Raw genomic sequence first — 19,690 nt, 5'->3', positions numbered from 1 at the left:
TTCCTGCTTGCCATCTCCTTAGCCATTTGCATTAAATTATTTTATCAAAAGTTCAAGTGTATGGTCATTTTGTAGTCTGTAGTAGGAAAAAAGAAAGTGAAATGTGTAGTAGATATGAGAGAGAACTGGTACTCAATAGAATGCTTGTCGAAGTATTGAATGAGTGGCAGCTGCTCTGTCATCTGAGTATTAGAAGGGACCATTGTTCTCTGTTTCAAACTGTGACATCATGACTCCATGTCCATGTAACCAATAAAATGAAATAGTTCCACACCAAATATTTCCCTCTTTAAATGAACCTTAAAAACAGTTTGAGAACTGTAATTTAATGTTTAGATTATGTCCTTGAATTTAGCAACCCTACATCATATCCTTCATTCTCTCTTGTTCCTGATGACTCCGCAGCAGGGTATGAGGACTCCTGGAGGGGCACACAAGGGCTGGACCACTTCCCAGTTCCTGAACAGTTTGGCAGCAGTTTATAGTTCCATCTCACTGTCAAGCCTGGTTCCATAACTCGTGATTAAACTTCTTAGTGTGCCACAACTTCCTCCTATAAATACTTCCTGCAATGGACCTTCTATTGGCTTATTTTATTAATTGGAAGATGATACCCATACTCCTGTTTATTTCTTCCCAATACCCTGTGGCTGTCCTGTCTGCTTAGACTGCAGATCTTCCAGGAAGGAACCATCTACTCTTGTGTTAGTAGGAGGTTAGCACTATGGGGCTCTGATTTTGTTAGGTCTCCAGGCACTACCATAACATTCAATATATTCTATATTCTGTCTCCCTTAAATTGACTTATTTCTCTTATAAATAGATATGCTTATAAATAGATATGTGTATGATATTCCTTTTTTCCTGAAAAAAGTGTAATTGGAGGTACAGCCTATCTTAGCAGGTCCATTACCCTCTGCTGCTTAGTCTATGCTCTTTGGGGCTACACCTGCCTACACTTTCACATTTATATCTCTTTATCAGACACACAGTTTCTAGGTACAGTCAGCTACCCTTTCAATATTTCAGTGTCTTTCTCTCTATGACTCCAGAAAAATACCACTTGAAACCCTCTCTTCTTACTTCCACATCTGTCTCTCTCCACTCCCTTAGCCCTTCAAGGGAGCCTCTTATTTTTATCTCCTTTCATCCATCTCTTAACACATCAACTACCTATTTCACCTAATAAACTAAGACATTTTAGGGTGCCACTCATTTATGAGCTCCCATCTATGCTGCATTAGAATGAGTGTGCTGCCATAACATCTACAAGATGTACGCTATGAATCACAATATGTGTCTGGATGATTATTGACAGTAACTTTATGATTATTTGCAGTTTTTATTCCATCATTGGTAACTGCACTGGTAATGTGGGTATTTCTTCTGTATTTGTCCATCCATTCTAATTCCTCTGTCTAATTTCTCCTTCAAGGTAAATAATTACAGTTTAGAAGAAGTAACACACGAAGAAGCAGTTGCGATACTGAAGAACACATCAGATGTAGTTTATCTAAAAGTTGGAAAGCCCACCACCATTTACATGACTGATCCTTATGGCCCACCAGATATTACACACTGTAAGTGGCTTATTGTATATTGGTTTAAGAGACTAAATGTGTCTTTTTAAAGGCTAGGGCTTGGAAGGTTGAAAAAAAACGAACTATTAGATAAGATACTGTCATGATATGGCATACCTAAAGTACAAAAACTCAGATATAGTGCTGTTGCTTGGACATATACAGCAAAAAGTAACAAGTAAGTGTGTTACTTTGCTCACTCCCCTTGCTATTGTTGAAGTAAAAAGAATGGTAACATTTTGTTATTAATATTTTTTTAATGTAAAAACATTTTCAGAAAGGTCCTAGGTTAGCAGATAGAGAGCACTGTCAGACAGGGTGGTGGTGGGAAACACTCTTTACTGGAGCAGCAGTGCGTTAGTTCAAACTGGCTCCTCAACATCTGTATAAATTGGGTACTTTAGTGGGGCTTTTCTGGTGCTTTTATCCAATAGCTGATTGAATCAGCTATTAGATAGAAGTGCCAAAAAACCCCACTGAAGCGACCCATCAGTTATGACAGTGGGTGAGCCGGGTCCAACTAATGAGATGCCTCTTCTGGGCATGCCCTGGGCTCAGTGTGGGAGCGTGCTGAGTTTTAAGTAAAGTTCTCTGTCTCAAAAAGCCCTGAGGAAGTGCATTTGAACTTGCAGAAAAGTTGTTCCATTGCACAGGTCCAGAAGCAGGTCCTTTGTTATCATCCTACTTGCACCCTATTCACAATGCATCCATCTCACTTATATATATTCATCTGCTCCTTCATGACCCCAAAATGTGGCAAGGCTTCCCTTCACATCTAGTGCATCCCTCCCACCTATACCTGTAAATTCTGGCTCAGCTGCTTTCCTGCAACTCTTTGCCTCCATATGCTAGCTGGTCATTAAACACTCCTGGATGTGGGGTCCGCCCTCAGTTCTCCCTGAAAATCTCTATACCACTTCCAGGGAACTCCTGAGAGTGCCACTGCACCTGCCTGCTCCTGTTTTTTATGCAACAGGAGAAACCAGCTGAGACACCAACCTGAAGGATCCTCCAAGCCTTCCTCTTCCACAGCCCCCATTCTTAATCTCTGTGTGGTAAGTGGGGCTGCCTGAAGAGCAGCTTCACTGCCTTAGTTCTGGATTTGGGTTAGGTAGGAGAAGAGTTGGGTGGGCTCGGGATGTGCTTCTCAGGAGCACTCTCAAGAGACCATGGAAGAGGTAAAGATTTTCCTACTGATTTCCTCACTTGGCAGTGAGTAAGGAAGGGGAAGCAGTAAGGAAAGTAAGAGTAAGGAAATGAGAAGCAGCCTGACTGATTCGAGCTGAAGACAAGCTGGGAGTATGAAGAACTTAACTGACCCATACCTGTACTGGGCAGCTGCCAGAAAAGTTGTGGTCCGTGGAGGTCAGGAAGCCAAAAGGCTGGTTAAGCTAGAGTTCCTAGTAGAAATCAAAGATTAGATATATCTGATTTCTGCATCCCTGCCCCTCAGCCCTTTCCTCACATGCTAATACTCCCAGCTGCCTCTATTTGGGAGACAAGTTTTGCAACGTAGGTTTTGTACCGTGCATATTTAGGCAGTACACCACACTGCCCCAAGACCACCTGTTCATTTAGCAGATGCTCCTAAACAGCCAACAGATGGCAGTGATATTTGTTCACTACCAATCTGGGCTGGTTTCTTAGCAGTGCCTATGAAGTACAAAAGCTCAGCATCTCCTTTCCAACTGCCTGTATTATCTGATCCTCCCAAATGCTATTTCAGTAATCATGAAGCAGCGTGTAGTGTTGTGCCAGAGAAGTGATCAGCAGCATAGGGGAAAAGAGGAAGCAATTCTGGAGGGAAAAGAAAGCTGGAAAAGATTTTCAATAACACATACCCAAGTTGTCAGGGTAGACAGATTCATTTATCCTATGGGAGTCTTTCATGAGACCTACATGTTCAGAATATCTCAGAGCAAGTAATGGCATTTCCCCATAGAGCTATTTTGTCTTGAAACATTTAATATCACAGCATCTACAAGAAGGACCAGAACTATGACTAGAAAGTTTAAACATCTCCTTTTCAAAAGGGAATTAATCATAGCTCAGTGGCACAGCATGTGTCTTTGTTTTTCTTCCTTACAATTTCCTTTCCTCTAATTACACTGACTAGAGGTTGGGACACAACCTTTATTACATATTTCCAGCCATAAATATCCTCATTATCTTGAGAATGGTAAAAATAAAGAGGAGGCAAAGACTGCAGCCTTATAAAATTGTCATTGTTAATCGTTAGCCTGTGTCACATTTATATTAACTTTCTTCCTTTTTAACTAGCTTTACCGGGATCTAAATTATGACGCAGTCTAGGCTTGCATTAACATTTCAATTTTAGTGAGAACTTTGGCATCTAACTCCCTTAGGCTCCTTTTGATAAATCAAGGCTCTAAACTATAATTTCTGCCTTGCCTAAAGTACCTGCATGGCTCCATCCCAAACCTAATCCCTCAGCTGGTCTCTTGTTTCAATGCTCCCGCTATACAGCAAAGCCAGAAAGCTTACATTTCCTATCTCCCAAGCCACCCTTTCTCATTCAGATCCTTCCTAAAGATCCCTTTGTTTCATAATGTCCGCATAAAATGAGTCAACAGCAAGTGTTACTTTTTTCCACCCCAAAGTCTAAGCTTTCATTCACTGTCTTGCTTTGATTAAGGAGGGATTGTGTATTGGTGCTTAAATAGAAATGATACTGTGGCAGCCTGATCAAATGAAACTGTCCCTAACACCAGTTTATTTTAACCACCAGCTTATTCTCCACCCATGGAAAATCATATACTCACTTCTGGCAACAATGGCACTTTAGAGTACAAATCGTCTTTGGCCCCTATCTCACCAGGAAGATACTCGCCCATTCCAAAGCACATGCTTGTGGAGGACGACTATACCAGGTCAGATATCTCTCTTTATACATTGCTTTTTTGGTGAAAATTGCAAAGAACATTGTTACAACAGTAATGGAGTACTCGGGGCAATACGTGGATTGGCCTTACTACATGAGAATGAGACAGCCAGTTTTATCCATTTAAAATGGTTTCCAAGCAGATAGTTAAGGTGGAAAGTGCTGTTTTTTCCTGCGTTTCAGTCAAGTGTCACTGATGAGACAATTTATATTTTTCTTTCTTGTTTGAAGGGCGGTTAGAATATTGATCACACTGCCATCCACCTACAAAAGGCTACAATAGTCAAGTGTGTGAAATGAGATTTCATTATGCTGTCTGGTAAGACAGGGAAATGAAAATTGTACTTGTTTTCTTCAGTATATTTCCATTTTCAGAGGTTCAGAGTGTTTAAGGCTGAAGGAACTTAGGCAGGTCCCCTGCAGAGCACAAATCACAGAATTGTGTCCAGTGACTTTAGTATGAAACCCATAACTTTTATCCATTTCCCTTTTGCTCTGGCAAATCTTCAAAATCTCTTAAACTGCCTGATTTGTTGGGTCAGATACATTCAAGGGAATGATTTTCATTAGGATTTAAAGTGTATGAAAACCAGACCTCTGCGTCCTCTGTTGGATAGGAAAGCAACAGCTCCTTATATCTTCCTGCCATCCCCTCCCCCCCTGCTCCTGTCATTGGCTATGCAGAGATCTCTTTAACCAAAAGTAGGAGTTTCTCTAAAGATAAGTTTAGCTGCAAGTGTTGACTTTCTGTGGAAGTTTCTTACCTACAATCATGTTCTTTTCATTAATAGTTGGAACACGGATTTAATCAAATTTCCTGTCAGTGCTTTCTCTGGGTTAATCCCAGTTTCCCTGGTTCTTAACTGTCTTAGCACATAACAGAGTAGTATTGTCAGAGTAGTTCTTGTCAGCAGAGCATATGGGGCCAAATTCAGCTTTGGTGTTACTGTGCCTTGGGAGGGAGCTGTAGTAGGAGAGGAGGGAAGCTCTATTGGGCAAATGGAAGAGTCTGCTGAGAGAGCAGTTATCAAGTACTGGAGGCCAAGAAGGTACAGAGGGTAAAGAAAGGAATTAGGAAGGAATGGAAAGTCACAGTGAGCTTGAGAATGGAAACAGTGGCTATGTCCACATGAGACACTGACCGCACAGTTGTTATTGCAGTCATTTAGTACTTGCATATCCAAGTCCTAAATGACTGCGCAGTAATCAGCGTTACTGTGCAGTAGCATTCCTTCATGGCTTTCTGGTGATGGTGACTGCACAGTAGCTTGTTACTATTGCGCAGTAGCATTGCATCACATTTCATGCTACATGACACGACTGTGCAGTAGTACTGAGCTGCTGTACAGTAGTAATGAGCTACTGCTCAGTAAGCATCTTGTGTAGACGCGGCCAGTGAGAAGCTATAAAAAGAAGATTGATTCCTGAGTAGCCCTGTCTTTCCTTCCATCTCTTCAAAAGTTTGCAGCTGATCTTGTTGGACCCAGACCCTTGGTCATGGCAATCCACTCATTTGTCACCTCCAGGATTGATCATCATAACTCATGTTTAGGAACACACCAACTGCTGAAACTTCCTTAGCCTGATGAAGGGTTTTTGAACCGGAAAGCTTGCTTAATAAATGTTTTCCAACTATTTAAGTTGGTCTAATAAAAGATATCCGATTCACCCAAAGAACCTTGGCCGCCTGCGTCCTTAGACCAACACGGCTACAACCTACACCCCTGATTAGGAATGAAATGTGAAATGTCTCGCCTTGCTTTGCAGTAGGGCTGATTGATTATTTTTGACAAAAATTCACTTATTGACAAAGGTGCTTTCAGTCACCCCTAGCACTGATGGTGATCTGGGTAGAATTCGTTAAATAGTTTTTGCGGGGAAGGTCATGCTCAAAAAATGGAGGATAAGAAAGAAAGGGCAGTTATACAATGCCATCCTTTTACATAGCAGCCCAATGACTGAGACACACACCCATGATTTGGGACTCTGAGGAGATAATATACTTATATGTCTAGTGGAGCAGTTAGTGGAATCCACTGATTTCCACACTCCCCCCCCGGTGGAGTGACCTGACTACTGATTATAGAAGCGTCTCTTTCTCTCTCTTCCTCTCTCTTTCTGCTTCATTGACTAAGTACTTTATACAAAGCAAAGTAACTTCACTGGGAGATTGAAGGAAATGTTTGGGTATGTTTTTTATCTGAAACATTTGGTTTTGTTTTGTTTTGTTTCGATTCGGTGAGAGGGGGAAAAATTAATTTCAGTGTAAATCAAACCATTTCCTCCTCCCCGTTTTCAGTTTGGCCACTGAACTGAAAAATCAATTATTTGCAGAGCCCTGCTCTGAAATGAGATGTTCACAGCCACTGGAATTGTGTACTGTTTGGAAAAAGGAACAATTAACACAAACAGAGCTGTTTATCTGCTTAGCAACAAAGGTTGCCATGAAAACATCATCCCAGTATTCCTTTCCCTGTACTGGCTCTGAATATAGTATCCAAGTCAGGTCTGAAATTCAAAGTGCTCTCTGATACTGGCACCAGTACATTAAAAAATGGTTTCTCTCTTCATGCCCTCCTATGACAAGTTGATGTCATTGGAACAATTGATGTCATTGGAACAATAAAGCTATCAATCAGAGCAGCAGGAGAGACTCATGAATGTGACACAACTAATCAAACCAAAATACATTAACACTAATCAAGCATTTACTGCAACCTGCAAAGGAAGACCGTTTCTAGGAATAATGTCAAACAGTCATTATGCTGCGAGGCTATGAGGATATGATCTGGATAAATGCCATGCACAGGATACATTGTCTTGTGCAGTAGAAAAGCCTCAAAAGTTCAAATTTTTGTTGCTGGATGTGTTTAGGTAATACCTAGCATCTACATGGAGGCCTGTAAGATGCATTTACATGGTCATTAATGTGCCGTAATTACCGTGCATTAAGTTTAGCACCTGCAATAACAGGTGATAATTTAATACGCCATAATTGGCGCTACTGCCCATTCACACAGATGAACACTTTTTAAGTGACGTTTAATGCCCATTGGACTAATCTACTGTGCATTAGCACATTAACATGGCTTTGCCAGCCACGCTAATGCACAGTAGAAATAGTCCAATAGACATTAAGTATCTCATGTAGATGCGCCCACAGAGAAGATGATGAGGTCCAGCAAACTTTATACTAGGAGTCAGGAGGTCCAGCTTCTGTTCTTTCTTTTCCTGCTGGGTTGCCTTTTGATTTGAAGTGGGAAATCACTTAACCCATTGATCACTTACAGTAGTCTATTTAAACATGCCCCACCCATGAGCTTAAATTAAACATAGGCATAGTGATGTAACTAAGACCAAGGGACCAGGGCATCCCCCAAGTTCTGACATGGGTAGGGGTGGAAAAATGTGTAAACTGGAGATCCTGTTGGTCTTTCTTTTATAAAGGGTTTGTAATGTTCAGATGAGACTCAGCCTCTATTTGTTGCTAGAAAATTTACCAATATTGTAAAATTTTGGGGGAATTTTGGAAGTCTGGCAAAACAACTGGAGGAGCTGTGGAGGAAATTTTCTTTCATGAAAAATCCGTTGATTACAGCATTTATAATTGAACCTTTTCCAAAACTATTTCTGTAATGGCAGTAATATCCACGTGTGTGTGTGTGTGTGTGTGTGTGTGTACATACACACACACACACACACACATATATATATGTATATACACACAAATACACATATGTATATGTGTATGTATATATGTATATACACATATATACGTGAGGTCTTTCCAAAAGGCCACAGTTGCAACATTATATGGTAACCAGGTCATAAGGAATTGTATTTCCGAATAACGTTGTCATAATGTGACAGTGCTGCTGGTAGATTTCCACATCATTTTTATGAGTTAGAAATATATGGAATAGTACAACCTTTTCTGTAACTGGGGTATACAGTTCAGATATTTGTATGACTTGTGAGAGAAACTGATAGCAAGGGGTTTTTTTACTTACTCATTGTTAAAAAAAATTCTGTTGTACAGTTTAAATACTTGAGCATTTCAAGTGCTTGAATTTTTCCCTATTTTAGTATTAAGTTTTACTGATGTGAATAGTATCATTTTACACAAAAAAAAGTATTTCCCTTGGATAAAAATTAGCATTTTTGTTAAATCACTTAAATTAGTAAATTCAGTGAAACCTTTTCTTAGCAATAATTTTGAGAACAAATTAGTTAAGCTGTAGCATATTGGGAGTAAAGATAAAACAAAGGTCACCTTGATCTGCCTGTGACTTGATATTGAATATTGTATGCCTATTACTGTGATTTCTCTGGTTACGGATGGCAAATGGCACGAATTAAGAGCATTATTTTATTTTTATTCATCGTTTTACTGAGCACATATTAAAAAGAACCAGTATTTACATCTTTATCATTCTCTTCCATTATTTTTTTTAATTTATTGTAAAGATAATCATATGATAGTTAAATAATATAACTCAATTTCAAACTAGTAGAATATGTGACAAAAAATATATTAAAAACTTACATGCCAGTAACTATAAGTATCCATGCAACCTTCTGTATTCCGGAAATAAGTTCTTATTTAAATAGGCTTCTATTAAATTGGAAGAAAAGACACAATCTGGCCTTGATGGCATTTTTGGGACATTAATTACTCTGAGGGAGCTGTAAATCATTATTTACTCTCTAGCAGACATCTGGCTCCCTATTTTTGGAAAATTGAAATTATATTCTAACAAATTCTGTAGTTCTCAGATGTTCACTTTTTCTAGCATTAATGAAAGAGAGAGAATCAGGGGATCCACAAAAGTAAAGACTTACTATGTTGTGTTTTTACTTCCTTTATAACTTCAGAAAACTGAGGCATCAAATTGCTTGCACACCAGCTGATATAAACTTCACTGTTAACACTTAGCTGTGGCTAGATATTAAAGATTCATAGGGAAAAAAGCCATCTGATTTATCTGTTTTGCTGTGAAATGCATGTTTGATTTCTTTTATATGCAGCTTTGTACCATAACATCCTTGTGAAGCAGAGGATGCTGGAGATTGAGAGAGAGGGAGAGAGAGGAACATTAAACTGATGGCTCAAGGGAATTTTCCTCTATATTGAGAATGACATTCCTCAGCCATTTCTTGTTTACTTACATAAGTTACATGACATGATTGATAGAACTGTCATGTAGAAGCAGCTTCAACATTGTATTAGCACCTAGGTTTGATTGCTCATAATTAAAACATTGCTGCTAAATATGTACAGTAATATGTATCCAGTAACCATTTTTTGACAACGTTGTAGGCTTTTGTTCAGCACAGTAATAAAGCATGGAAAGAGACTTGCAAAATTCAATAATGAGAGTATGAAAACTGCTGCTAAGGGGTCTTTAATGAGTTGACTTGGGCTGCCTATTGACAATATACTACACATGTTTTAAAAGAGCATGCTATGCTGAAGGGAGGTAGTTGTACTTCCTATCAGCTTTATTGAAGAAAAAAAGAATTTCCATTCATATTTCTTATACCAGGGCTGTCCAACTGATAGCCTATGTGCCTCATGCATCCTCTGGGTTCCCACCCAGTCACCACTCCCTGTATTGTTCTGACTGCAGCAGCAGCCAAGGTCTCTAGGCTTCCTCTCTCTTCTCCAGCTTCCAGTTCCTGCCTTCACCCCAGAGGGTGGTGCGGATTGTGCAGCGCAACCCTCAGTGCTGGAGGCTTGGAATGCCTACCTGGCATGGTGCAGTGGGGGAGGAGAAAGCAGGAGGAGGCTACCCAGGGCACCATGGCTTGCAGTAGTGTGGCCTGTAGAGTATGTGGACCTTAGTAACTTTTATCTATTATGAAGGTGACTTGATACTTCCTGTTGTAAGCCCATATTTAAAGTTGCTTATAACATTGGAAAATGTGAGCATATTAAGCTGGAATTTTCCTTACTTTCTGTCTTAGGCTGGCTTTTTAAATTTTAGCTTAAACAGTTCTGTTTTTCTCCATGAATAAAGTGAGGCAGGAAGTATCTTTTTGTCTTTTTACTTTGAAAACACTCATACCTCACTGTTAGACACCCATGGAGCTAAACGATCGCTAAAGCATAATCAACCCAGAGTGAATATGGAATATGCCGCACACCATTCAACTTAACTAAAATCCAACTTTATTAACACATTAAATGTATTAATAGTTTCTACATAGAGGGAGAGAAAAACATTCAGTTTAATAGTCTCACCCAATCCCAGATGTTACTCCACTTCACAGAAAAATGGCCAATCTGTTCCTGAAAGTAGAGGATGGTCATCTGTGTGTAATGGCTGTTTTTCAGTCCAGATGTTGTTGGATGATGACACACACCCAACTTCCCTTTTGCTCCCCTTTTATTCTTTTTCTTTAACTTTTCTCCTCTGATGACTCTTCATTTCCGGATACTGTTGATTGATTTCTCTGTGATCATCATACTGTTCATGTTTTGATTCTGTCAGCATATTTATTTGTTCCAACAAACCCATCACATGCACACATCTTAATTTGCTGTTTTACCAGTGTCTTAATGTGGGCATGCCTAATTTGGTCTGTCCATCAAAACCAGAAATTCCAAGGGCTCTGCAGCTGGGCACTGTCCAATTGGCCCCCTCCTGTCACCTTTCATTAGCATATCCAATCATGTTATCCCTTTGATGTAGTCAGTTAGTCCCAAATTCAGTTAATTTGAGCTAGTAACAAGGCCCACACTATACACACCTGTGTATGATAAAATCACGGACTTACATTTCATCCAACCCCTCTACTGTTAGAAGATGTGCTATTCCAAAGTCATCCCAGACAGATGTCTAGCCAGCCTTTTCTTGAAACCCCACTAATGAAGGTTCTCCCATTTTCTCTAGCTTCTTTGGTGATCATTTGCTGATGTTTTCCACAGGATCATTTGTTCCAGGGACCTGCTTTTAATTGGCAAAAGTATGACAGATCTTAAAAAGTATGGCAACTCTTACCACATTCTTTAAATGAGGCATGGAGTAGTTATACAGCGAAAGCATCACTTTACAAGATTTAACATATTCATTGCACAGGAATAATCTTAAACTAGTCATAAGTCTTTCTGCCATGGGATTTAGTTTACCTAAATAATAATTAAAAAAATAATACTGTTAGTCACAAACTGATCTCCCAAATTCTGTTATTTTCATGTAATCAAGTCCACAGTTAATGATGAGGCAAACTAATCTGCGTATCATTATAGCAATCTAAAAACAGGACAAGGATTTAAAAAATGAAAGCTCTGCTCTACCTGATTCATGAAGTGTTATGTACCAAGCTGTTTCCATGGAATTTGTGGAAAAAAGAATTTGGGAGCCTCATTTTAGGCTTATATTAAGATTTTCACAATGGGGAATGGATTTTCACAAAATGGAGCAAGAGGGATTATTTTGAAATTAAACCATTATTTTTCCTTGCAGCTCTGTAAAAAATTAATTGCAACTGTCACCTGAGACTAGGTAAATTTAGGTGGACAAAATGAAAAGGTTTACATTTTTATTCTGAAGCTTTCTTAATTTCTCCTGGGTTCTTAGTCACAATGACTGTCTCTCCTGTCTTAAATGATTGTATTAGTGGTTTGAATTTGGATGAGAAATTTTAACTTCTGACACCCATACAGATTTTTGGTTATAATTTTTCCCTGCTCTACATATATTTTAAGGTCTCCTTTGAAATCCACCCATGAGTATAAATGGTATAATGACACTACCTTCAAAGTCCACACTGATAGGAATTGAATGCATGATGGAGTTTAGATATTTAGGATCTGATAACTTGACTGCTAAGCTATCCTCCTCTGCCTTAGATAATATTTAAAGATTGAAAAAGGGTATTTGTGTGGGAATATAAAACTTCTCTAGATTCTCTGGGTAAATTTTATATTGTTTATCACTTTACATGAGCTATTTCTTTTGAAATCCCTATGATTTTTTTCAAAATGTTGAGAGCGCCTTAGAGTGAATGAGGCATCCAATTCATTCCACACATCACTAAATTCCCCCGACCCCTTAGGCATTTGTTTACAACTATAGTAAAATATAGGCTCATGAGGTTACAATAGAAAAGCTGACAAGCTATTGACTGCAGAAGGAACTCTGGGAGTTTTCCTTTTCTGTTCCTTTAATTCTCCCTAGCACCTCTCTCTCTCCCTGTCTTTCCTTGAAATAAATATGTGAGGAATGCTGTTCAGAGATTTCATCTTATTCCAATTTCCACTACACAAACTGAGAGACAAACAGACAAAACTTTAAATTGATATAAACGATATTGTGCTGCTAGCAGATCAAATAAAATGAAGGATTGAAGTAGGATGGTAGATAAATATATACAAACCATTAGTTATTATTGATGGGATATTTTTTACGTTGTTTGGATTAAATTGGAAGTGACTTTTTATGATAATGTACTAATAGTTAAAAGTTCAGACCTGCTACAATCCCAGAAAGGTAAGGCTGGAAGGAACCTTACAAGGTCATATAATCCAGCCCTCTGCTTAAATCAGAAACATCTCTGACTAAACCAGCCCAGTTAAGCAACATATACAAATAGTAGTAGTATATTAGTCTGATCTATTGAACTGAAAATGAATAATAGCACTGGTTTAAAAAGTCATCTGTTTAGTTCTAAAGTGTATTTCTAGTCAGAAAAAATGACTGTACAAAAATAACCATGTAAGGTGACATGTTTAATTTCTGTTGGATCAAGTGTCGTTTTTATGGCCTATAGCCATGCTTGGCTGGGTTTTCTCTATTTCATGCCTCAAAAAGGTGCAAGAAGCCAAATTAAATCCTCAGTGATGCCTGTGAAAATTAATTCCAGCAGTGCTGCTTTGAGTTTTCATAGCTATAATTGGTTGCAATTTAGTACACAATTCTGTTGACCATGAAAAAAAAAAGAAAAATTGTACTTTCCCAACCAACTGATAACTGATATACCTTCTCAATTTTGCTGTTTGAAAGTAAAGGCTGTCAAAGTATAAATTATTTCTTGTCACTCAGGTAAAGAGGTATCACTTTGAAAACACAAAAAAGCAGATATGTTGAGTACAAAGTTGTGAATTGATATCAGTGGTAAAGTAGCAATAATAGCAGAGGCAAGGATTTTTTAGGGTGTTATCCTTTATTGGACCAACTAGGTAGTTGGGATAAACTTAGACATGTTTTTGAACTCAGGACATTCCTCATCAGGTCTGACCAGAATTAGCTAGGCACTGCATAATAAAACACAGTGAATGAAGAATGTCTTGCATTCAAGAGCTTGTCTAACTCTATCCCAACTACCCAGTTGATCCAATAAAAGATATCATGCTAAGAAATCCTTGCCCCTCACATAGCTTCTGGGCCAACCTGGGGAAAACATCACTCTGACACTACCTTGACTTTTACAGGGGGCATATCTAGGATTTTGAAAGAGTGGATACAGAAGGTGTGGCATAACGTCACATATAGCACAACACATTTTTCATCAGTTAAAAAGAAACTGGAAGCTTTATTAGGATGCTAAGGGCCTAGCACCATATCATTCAGTTTAAGATAAAAGCAAAAACAATATAACTTTACAGTAATTTATATTAAATTGCTAGATTATATATTAAGTTAATAGGCAAAAAAGAGTCAAAAGATATTGTTTCATTAGTTCTGTAGTCATTGGAGTTAAATATACATCTCTTATTCAGATTCATTAAAAAAATCTCATTTTCTTTAGTGTCTTGATAGTGCCTCCGATACTTCACTGTTGGTCATTTCTTCACTGCAGTTAATATCACCACACCTGAGTTAAGGTTTTTAGCTAGAGCTAAAAACAGCCTACAGGGCTATGAAATAGAACAGAGACATTACCAGGAGCAGCTAAGGGACAGTAACATAGCTGGAGAAAGGGTAGTTTGAATACTGGAACATCAAAACCATTAAAAAGCAAAGAGGGTTGTTAATACCTGTTAAAGGAACAAAAATTAGCAGAAATCAGGGAGAAGATAATGAATCATGAAGTCAATTGACTCCTTCAGCTGCCTGAATAGAAATGTCACTGCCTTTCCTAGGCAGCTGGTTGTAAACTCTGGGTGGAACAGGAATCGAAGGGATTGCAACTACACAACTACACTCTCCCTAGATCCACCCCTGACTTTATGAAGCCATTTTCAGAGCAGAGTTGCACTTGGTAATCATATTTTTCATCTCAAGGACTACTGCTCTTTGTGAACATGTATTAATAGTAGTATGTCAAATGAATCCATATTGGGGCCATTCAAAGAAATGTATTCATGAAAGGCCAAGATGCAGGAGACAATGCATGGGGCCAGTGGATTTGCTCTTGTGGTGAGATATTTGCCTTTGAAATCCTTCTGGAGATCTTTGTGAAAGGGCAGAGGCTTCTGTCAGAACTAGAATGAAGCCTCCTCTCATGATTTCCCAAGCTACCACACTCAAATAAAGTGCCATCTTCTATTTAAAGGCCTGTCAGACGCACAACATGTGTGTTAATTGAAAATATTAATAGGACTAAAACAGCTACATTTTCATACTTGAATGGTGTTATCAAGGTTAGCTGCTAGTTTGAAAATGTCAAAAAATGTACCAATTTAAATATTTTCGTTATTATTGCTACATTACCGTTGACTGTTACATATGGCAGTTTCATGTAAAAATGTGTCAAATGAATTGAAGCATTGTAATGTGAATGATCCTGATTTATTTTATATAAACACATAAGTGCTCAATGATAGACTCTGATAACTTCAAGTCTACCAAATGATTGACTCAAATTCACAGTGTTTAAGGCCCCAAGGGATGTATAGATCATCAAATCTGACTATCTGTATAGTACATCTCATGGAATTTTACCCAGTTAGCCCTGTATAGCTCCCAGTAATTTGTTTGCAGGACTAAAATATAGCTTAGATTTTGTAAGGTTGGTTTCTACACATTTGTGTGTAAACCTAGAAGCTAATATTCTGAGAAATTTAACAGTTCTGATGGCATGGCTTGGTAGCTCTAAGGTATATGTATGGACAAATTCTGCTCTCTGTCATATTAAGTTCATCACAGGGGCACAGAAGGGAATTGGTGAGTATTTATTCACCAAGGCGCCCCAGGGGGTTACAAGAAATAATGGCCACAAGCTAGCAGAGAGCAGATTTAGATTGGACATTAGGAAGAACGTCTTCACAGTTCGAGTGGCCAAGGTCTGGAATGGGCTCCCAAGGGAGGTGGTGCTCTCCCCTACCCTGGGGGTCTTCAGGAGGAGGTTAGATAACCATCTAGCTGGGGTCATTTAGACCCAGCCCTCTTTCCTGCCTATGCAGGGGGTCGGACTCGATGATCTATTGAGGTCCCTTCCGACCCTAACATCTATGAATCTATGAATCTAATGTGCAATGTATATTTGATGGTTTGTTTGAACTTCTAAGGGCATGAGCACCACAAATATATTCACAATGAGTTAAGATAGTGTTTGAAATTACAATGTGTCAGCTACTCTCTGGTAGCTGCCTAGGTGTGTGTTTATATTCCATGGTAAATTCAAGGTAGCCTTACTCCCCCTTTAATTGAAGGGTAGACTACCTTGCATTTCCCATGGAGTAAGAGCATACGCACACGAGCAGTTACCGTGGAGCAGTTGATGCACTGTAGTCATGTCTCAATTCACCTGACAGAAACTTGTTTAAATGTCCATACCCTACAAGCCCACTTTGATTGCACCTATTAGATGAGTGATTCTCAACTAGGGTAATGTGAAGGTGACTGTGTAATATTAGCAGTACACATGATTCACAAGATCAACCCAGAGATTTCAATTAGGAATGCATAGTACCAAAACCTTTCTGACCTGTTGTGGGCTTTCTTGAGTTCTTTGCAATGGAATTGCTCTCTTTTTGGTAGTCAAGAAATAAATGAAAGCTAAGGTGCCTTGAGTCTCACAGGGTTGCAAACCACCATATTAGATGTTTAAGCGTACTTAGTACTAGGGTTGTGCAAAGCTTCGGATCGTGATTCAGATTCAGAGATGATTTGGATGATTCAGAGGCTGAATCTATTAATTTGAATCAAATTGCTGGAAGCTTTAGGCTTTCTGAATCGATTTGGAGCTTCCAAATCGATTTGGAAAAGATTTGGCGATTCAGAGATTTGGCCATAGAATGGGGAATCAATGAAAGATCTATAACTTTGATGTCTTTTAGCTGATTCAGATGAAACTTGCAGGGATGGTAGCCCATGCTGAGACCATGAAGCATGCTGGGCTTCAAGGTGATAGGTTTAGGGGTTTCTGGGAATCTGTGCCTCAAATTCATGAAAGCAAAACTCATGTCATGTGTGTGTGTTAAGCCACAGTGGGGTGAAAACTACAGAGATGGTAGGTCTTACTGAGGCCACAAAGCCTGCCAAGTTTCAAGGAGATAGGTGCAGGGGATTCTGGGAAACCATACCTCAAGCTGCTGACAAGCAAAACTCATGTCACATGTTTGGGTGGTAGCCCCTGCTGTGGCCACAAAGCTTGCCAGCTGTCAAGGACATAGGTGCAGGAGGGCATCTGGATTCTGAGGCCCTGCATCTCTGGCCATAGGCGGGTAAAACTCGTGACATGGGTGCTTGTGGGACTGTGTGTGTGTTCAGGTGAGCCCTTCCTGGCGCTGGGGCCTCTGCACAATATGGCAGTGTGACCCTATGAGGTCGCCTCCTCCCCTACAGCCTCGGCCTGGTCCACCACTGTAAATGCCGGCAGGTCAAAATAACTTAGCTGGGTCAACACCAATAGTACCAGTAGCGTCAAAGGTATCCAGACGGAACTGTCACAGAGCCTTTCTTTTTATAAAGGAATTGACACCAACGAGTAAAGATGTTGTGTTGGATATCTGTTACTCATGATATATGATGGCTTATCCTGTGTTTTTATGTTTATATGTTTATTATGAAAAAAACTGAAATAGTTAGAAAACTATAACTTAGGAAGCTTTTGGGTTGAAAAATCCTGTGTAAGGCTGAGGAAGTACATGCACTTGGTGTGTCTCCTGGTCCTGGATGGAAGGAATAGTAAAGAAGCCAGAGGCTGGCCTGGCACACAATGCAGGCAAGAAAGCCAGTCAGTGAAAATGGAAATGGAGGCGTCATGGGGTGAGGGACAGGCTGGGGGGCTGGGGGGAAGGGGGATGTAGCAGCACAGATAAAAATGCAGAGGTGCAGTTTCCCAGAAACCCCTGCAAATCTCTCCTTGACAGCTGGCAGGCTTTGTGGCCTCAGCAGGGGCTACCATCCCTGCAGTTTTCACCCCGCTGTGCCTTAACACATACACAGTGTCACCTATGTCATGGGTTTTGCTTGTCAGCAGTTTGGGGTGCAGCTTCCCAGAAACCCCTGTACCTATCTCCTTGAAACTTGGAAGGCTTTGTGGCCTCAGAAAGAGCTACCATCCCTTCAGTTTTCACCCCACTATGGCTTAAAACACACACGTGACATGAGTTTTGCTTTCAGGAATTGAGGTATAGTTTCCCAGAAACTCCTGCACCTATCTCCTTGAAACTTGGCATGCTCCATGCTCTCAGCAGAGGCTACCACCTCTGCATGTTTCTTCCCAATAAGCCACAATACAACAAAGTTATAAATATTTCATTGATTCTCCATTATACTCTATGGCCAAATTTCTGAGTCGTCTCCGAATCTTCCAAAGTGATTTGGCCGGATTGAATTGGAAAAACAATTCAGATCTCCGAATCAAATCTCTGGCATCTGAATCAGCTGAATCCAAATCGACTAGTTCCCTATTCACACAGGCCTACTTAGTACCCATGTGATCCTATCTTGCCTGGTTCAGTTCCTCAATAAATGTTAACATGCCTATATTTATAATATGCCATGACCATAGCCTTAACACTGGGTGCATCTACACATGCATTTACTCTGGCCTAGATTTAGTCTGGTGTAAAATAAGCCAGAGTAAGGGTTTTCAGGCAGGCATCTACACATGTGGGGATTAGGGAGCAGATTTGCACACAGTGCCCTACAGCCCTGGGTGGGGAGCTCCAGGCTCCCAGGGGTTGGCAGGGAGCACCAGGCCAAGAGACAGCTATCTCCTGTCCCAGGGGGCTGCCTGCAGCTGGGATGGGAACAATGTTCTCCTGCCCTGGCAGCAGGGAGATCCTGGGCCTGGCTCCCTGATCAGGGACATGGGGTGTGGAAAGAGCGGCAGGGGAGGGGCAGGTCTGAGCGTCCTCCCCAATCCACCCATGGAGCAGTTAGCAGCTAGCTTGCTAGTAGCAGCTGCACCAATGGATAGGGGCAGGGGGCTGGGACCTACCCTAACCCTCCCACTTTTTCCAAGCCCTGTCCCTGACTGGGACATTTCCTGGCCAGTCCTGGGGCTCAGGCTGGGAGACCCTTATCTCCTAGCACTAGCTCCATGACTGCCGAGCTCAGGCTGGGATATAAGGATCTCCCAGCTTGAGCCCCCCAACCTCATAGCTCAGGCTAGGAGATAAGGGTCTCCCAGCCCCCACTCTCCAATGGTGTGATCTGGGAGCAGGGGGCTTGGAGCTCCCTGCTGCCAGAGCAGGGGGCCATAGTCCCCACCCGGGCTCCTGTGGTCGAGCCTACCTCAGAAGTAGGCAACTCCCAGGGGTAAGGAGATATCTTCCATCCCCTGGTGGATGACAGACCAGGAACAGATTTTGATCTTGGTTGGGCGTCTACATGAGCACCATTACCAATCCCGAGTAAATTTGCCACTTGCATTTGCAGGTAGGAGATTTACTCGGGATTAGGGAGGTTTACTGCCAACTAAGTACGTGCACGTGTAGGCACACATGCTTACTTCACAGTAAACTATGCTAATGCAAAGTTAAGCATCTCACCCACTGAGTTACAAAAAGCAGTGAGGAGGAGGAAGAGGAACCTATTGTAACAATTGTTTTTCCAGGACTTGAACAGGATTTAGGCCCTTCGTAGATGAATTTAGGATTTAGTAGACATCAGTGGGATAGTGTCGCAGAGCACCCCGGTGCTCTGCTCCTAGAGGGAAGAAACTGCCAGGTAGAGAGACAGAGCCCTGGCAGATCATAACGAGCCCAGCTGAGGGTTGCCAGGGTAACAAGCCCAGCTGCGGGTTGCCGGGGCAGCTAAGGGGAGCCGGCTGCCTGTAGGAGGCAGGGCCCGGGCCTTATAAAGCCCCG

General features: G+C 40.6%; 1 protein-coding gene across 1 annotated transcript in view; it reads left to right on the top strand.

The window, feature by feature from the left end:
* Nucleotides 1-19,690, top strand: part of LOC102376729 (disks large homolog 2) — a 519,043-nt gene that overhangs the window by 76,877 nt on the left and 422,476 nt on the right. Inside the window, exons 4-5 of the mRNA XM_025214018.1 lie at nucleotides 1,436-1,580; nucleotides 4,330-4,471. Of these exons, the coding sequence (XP_025069803.1) occupies nucleotides 1,436-1,580; nucleotides 4,330-4,471 (287 nt within the window). The remainder of the gene's footprint in view (nucleotides 1-1,435; nucleotides 1,581-4,329; nucleotides 4,472-19,690) is intronic.

The sequence above is a fragment of the Alligator sinensis genome, unplaced genomic scaffold (assembly GCF_000455745.1).
Source record: "Alligator sinensis unplaced genomic scaffold, ASM45574v1 scaffold906_1, whole genome shotgun sequence".
Classification (NCBI taxonomy): Eukaryota; Metazoa; Chordata; order Crocodylia; family Alligatoridae; genus Alligator; species Alligator sinensis.
The sequence above is the reverse complement of the archived record's forward strand: the minus strand, read 5'-3'. Positions and strand labels throughout refer to the sequence as shown.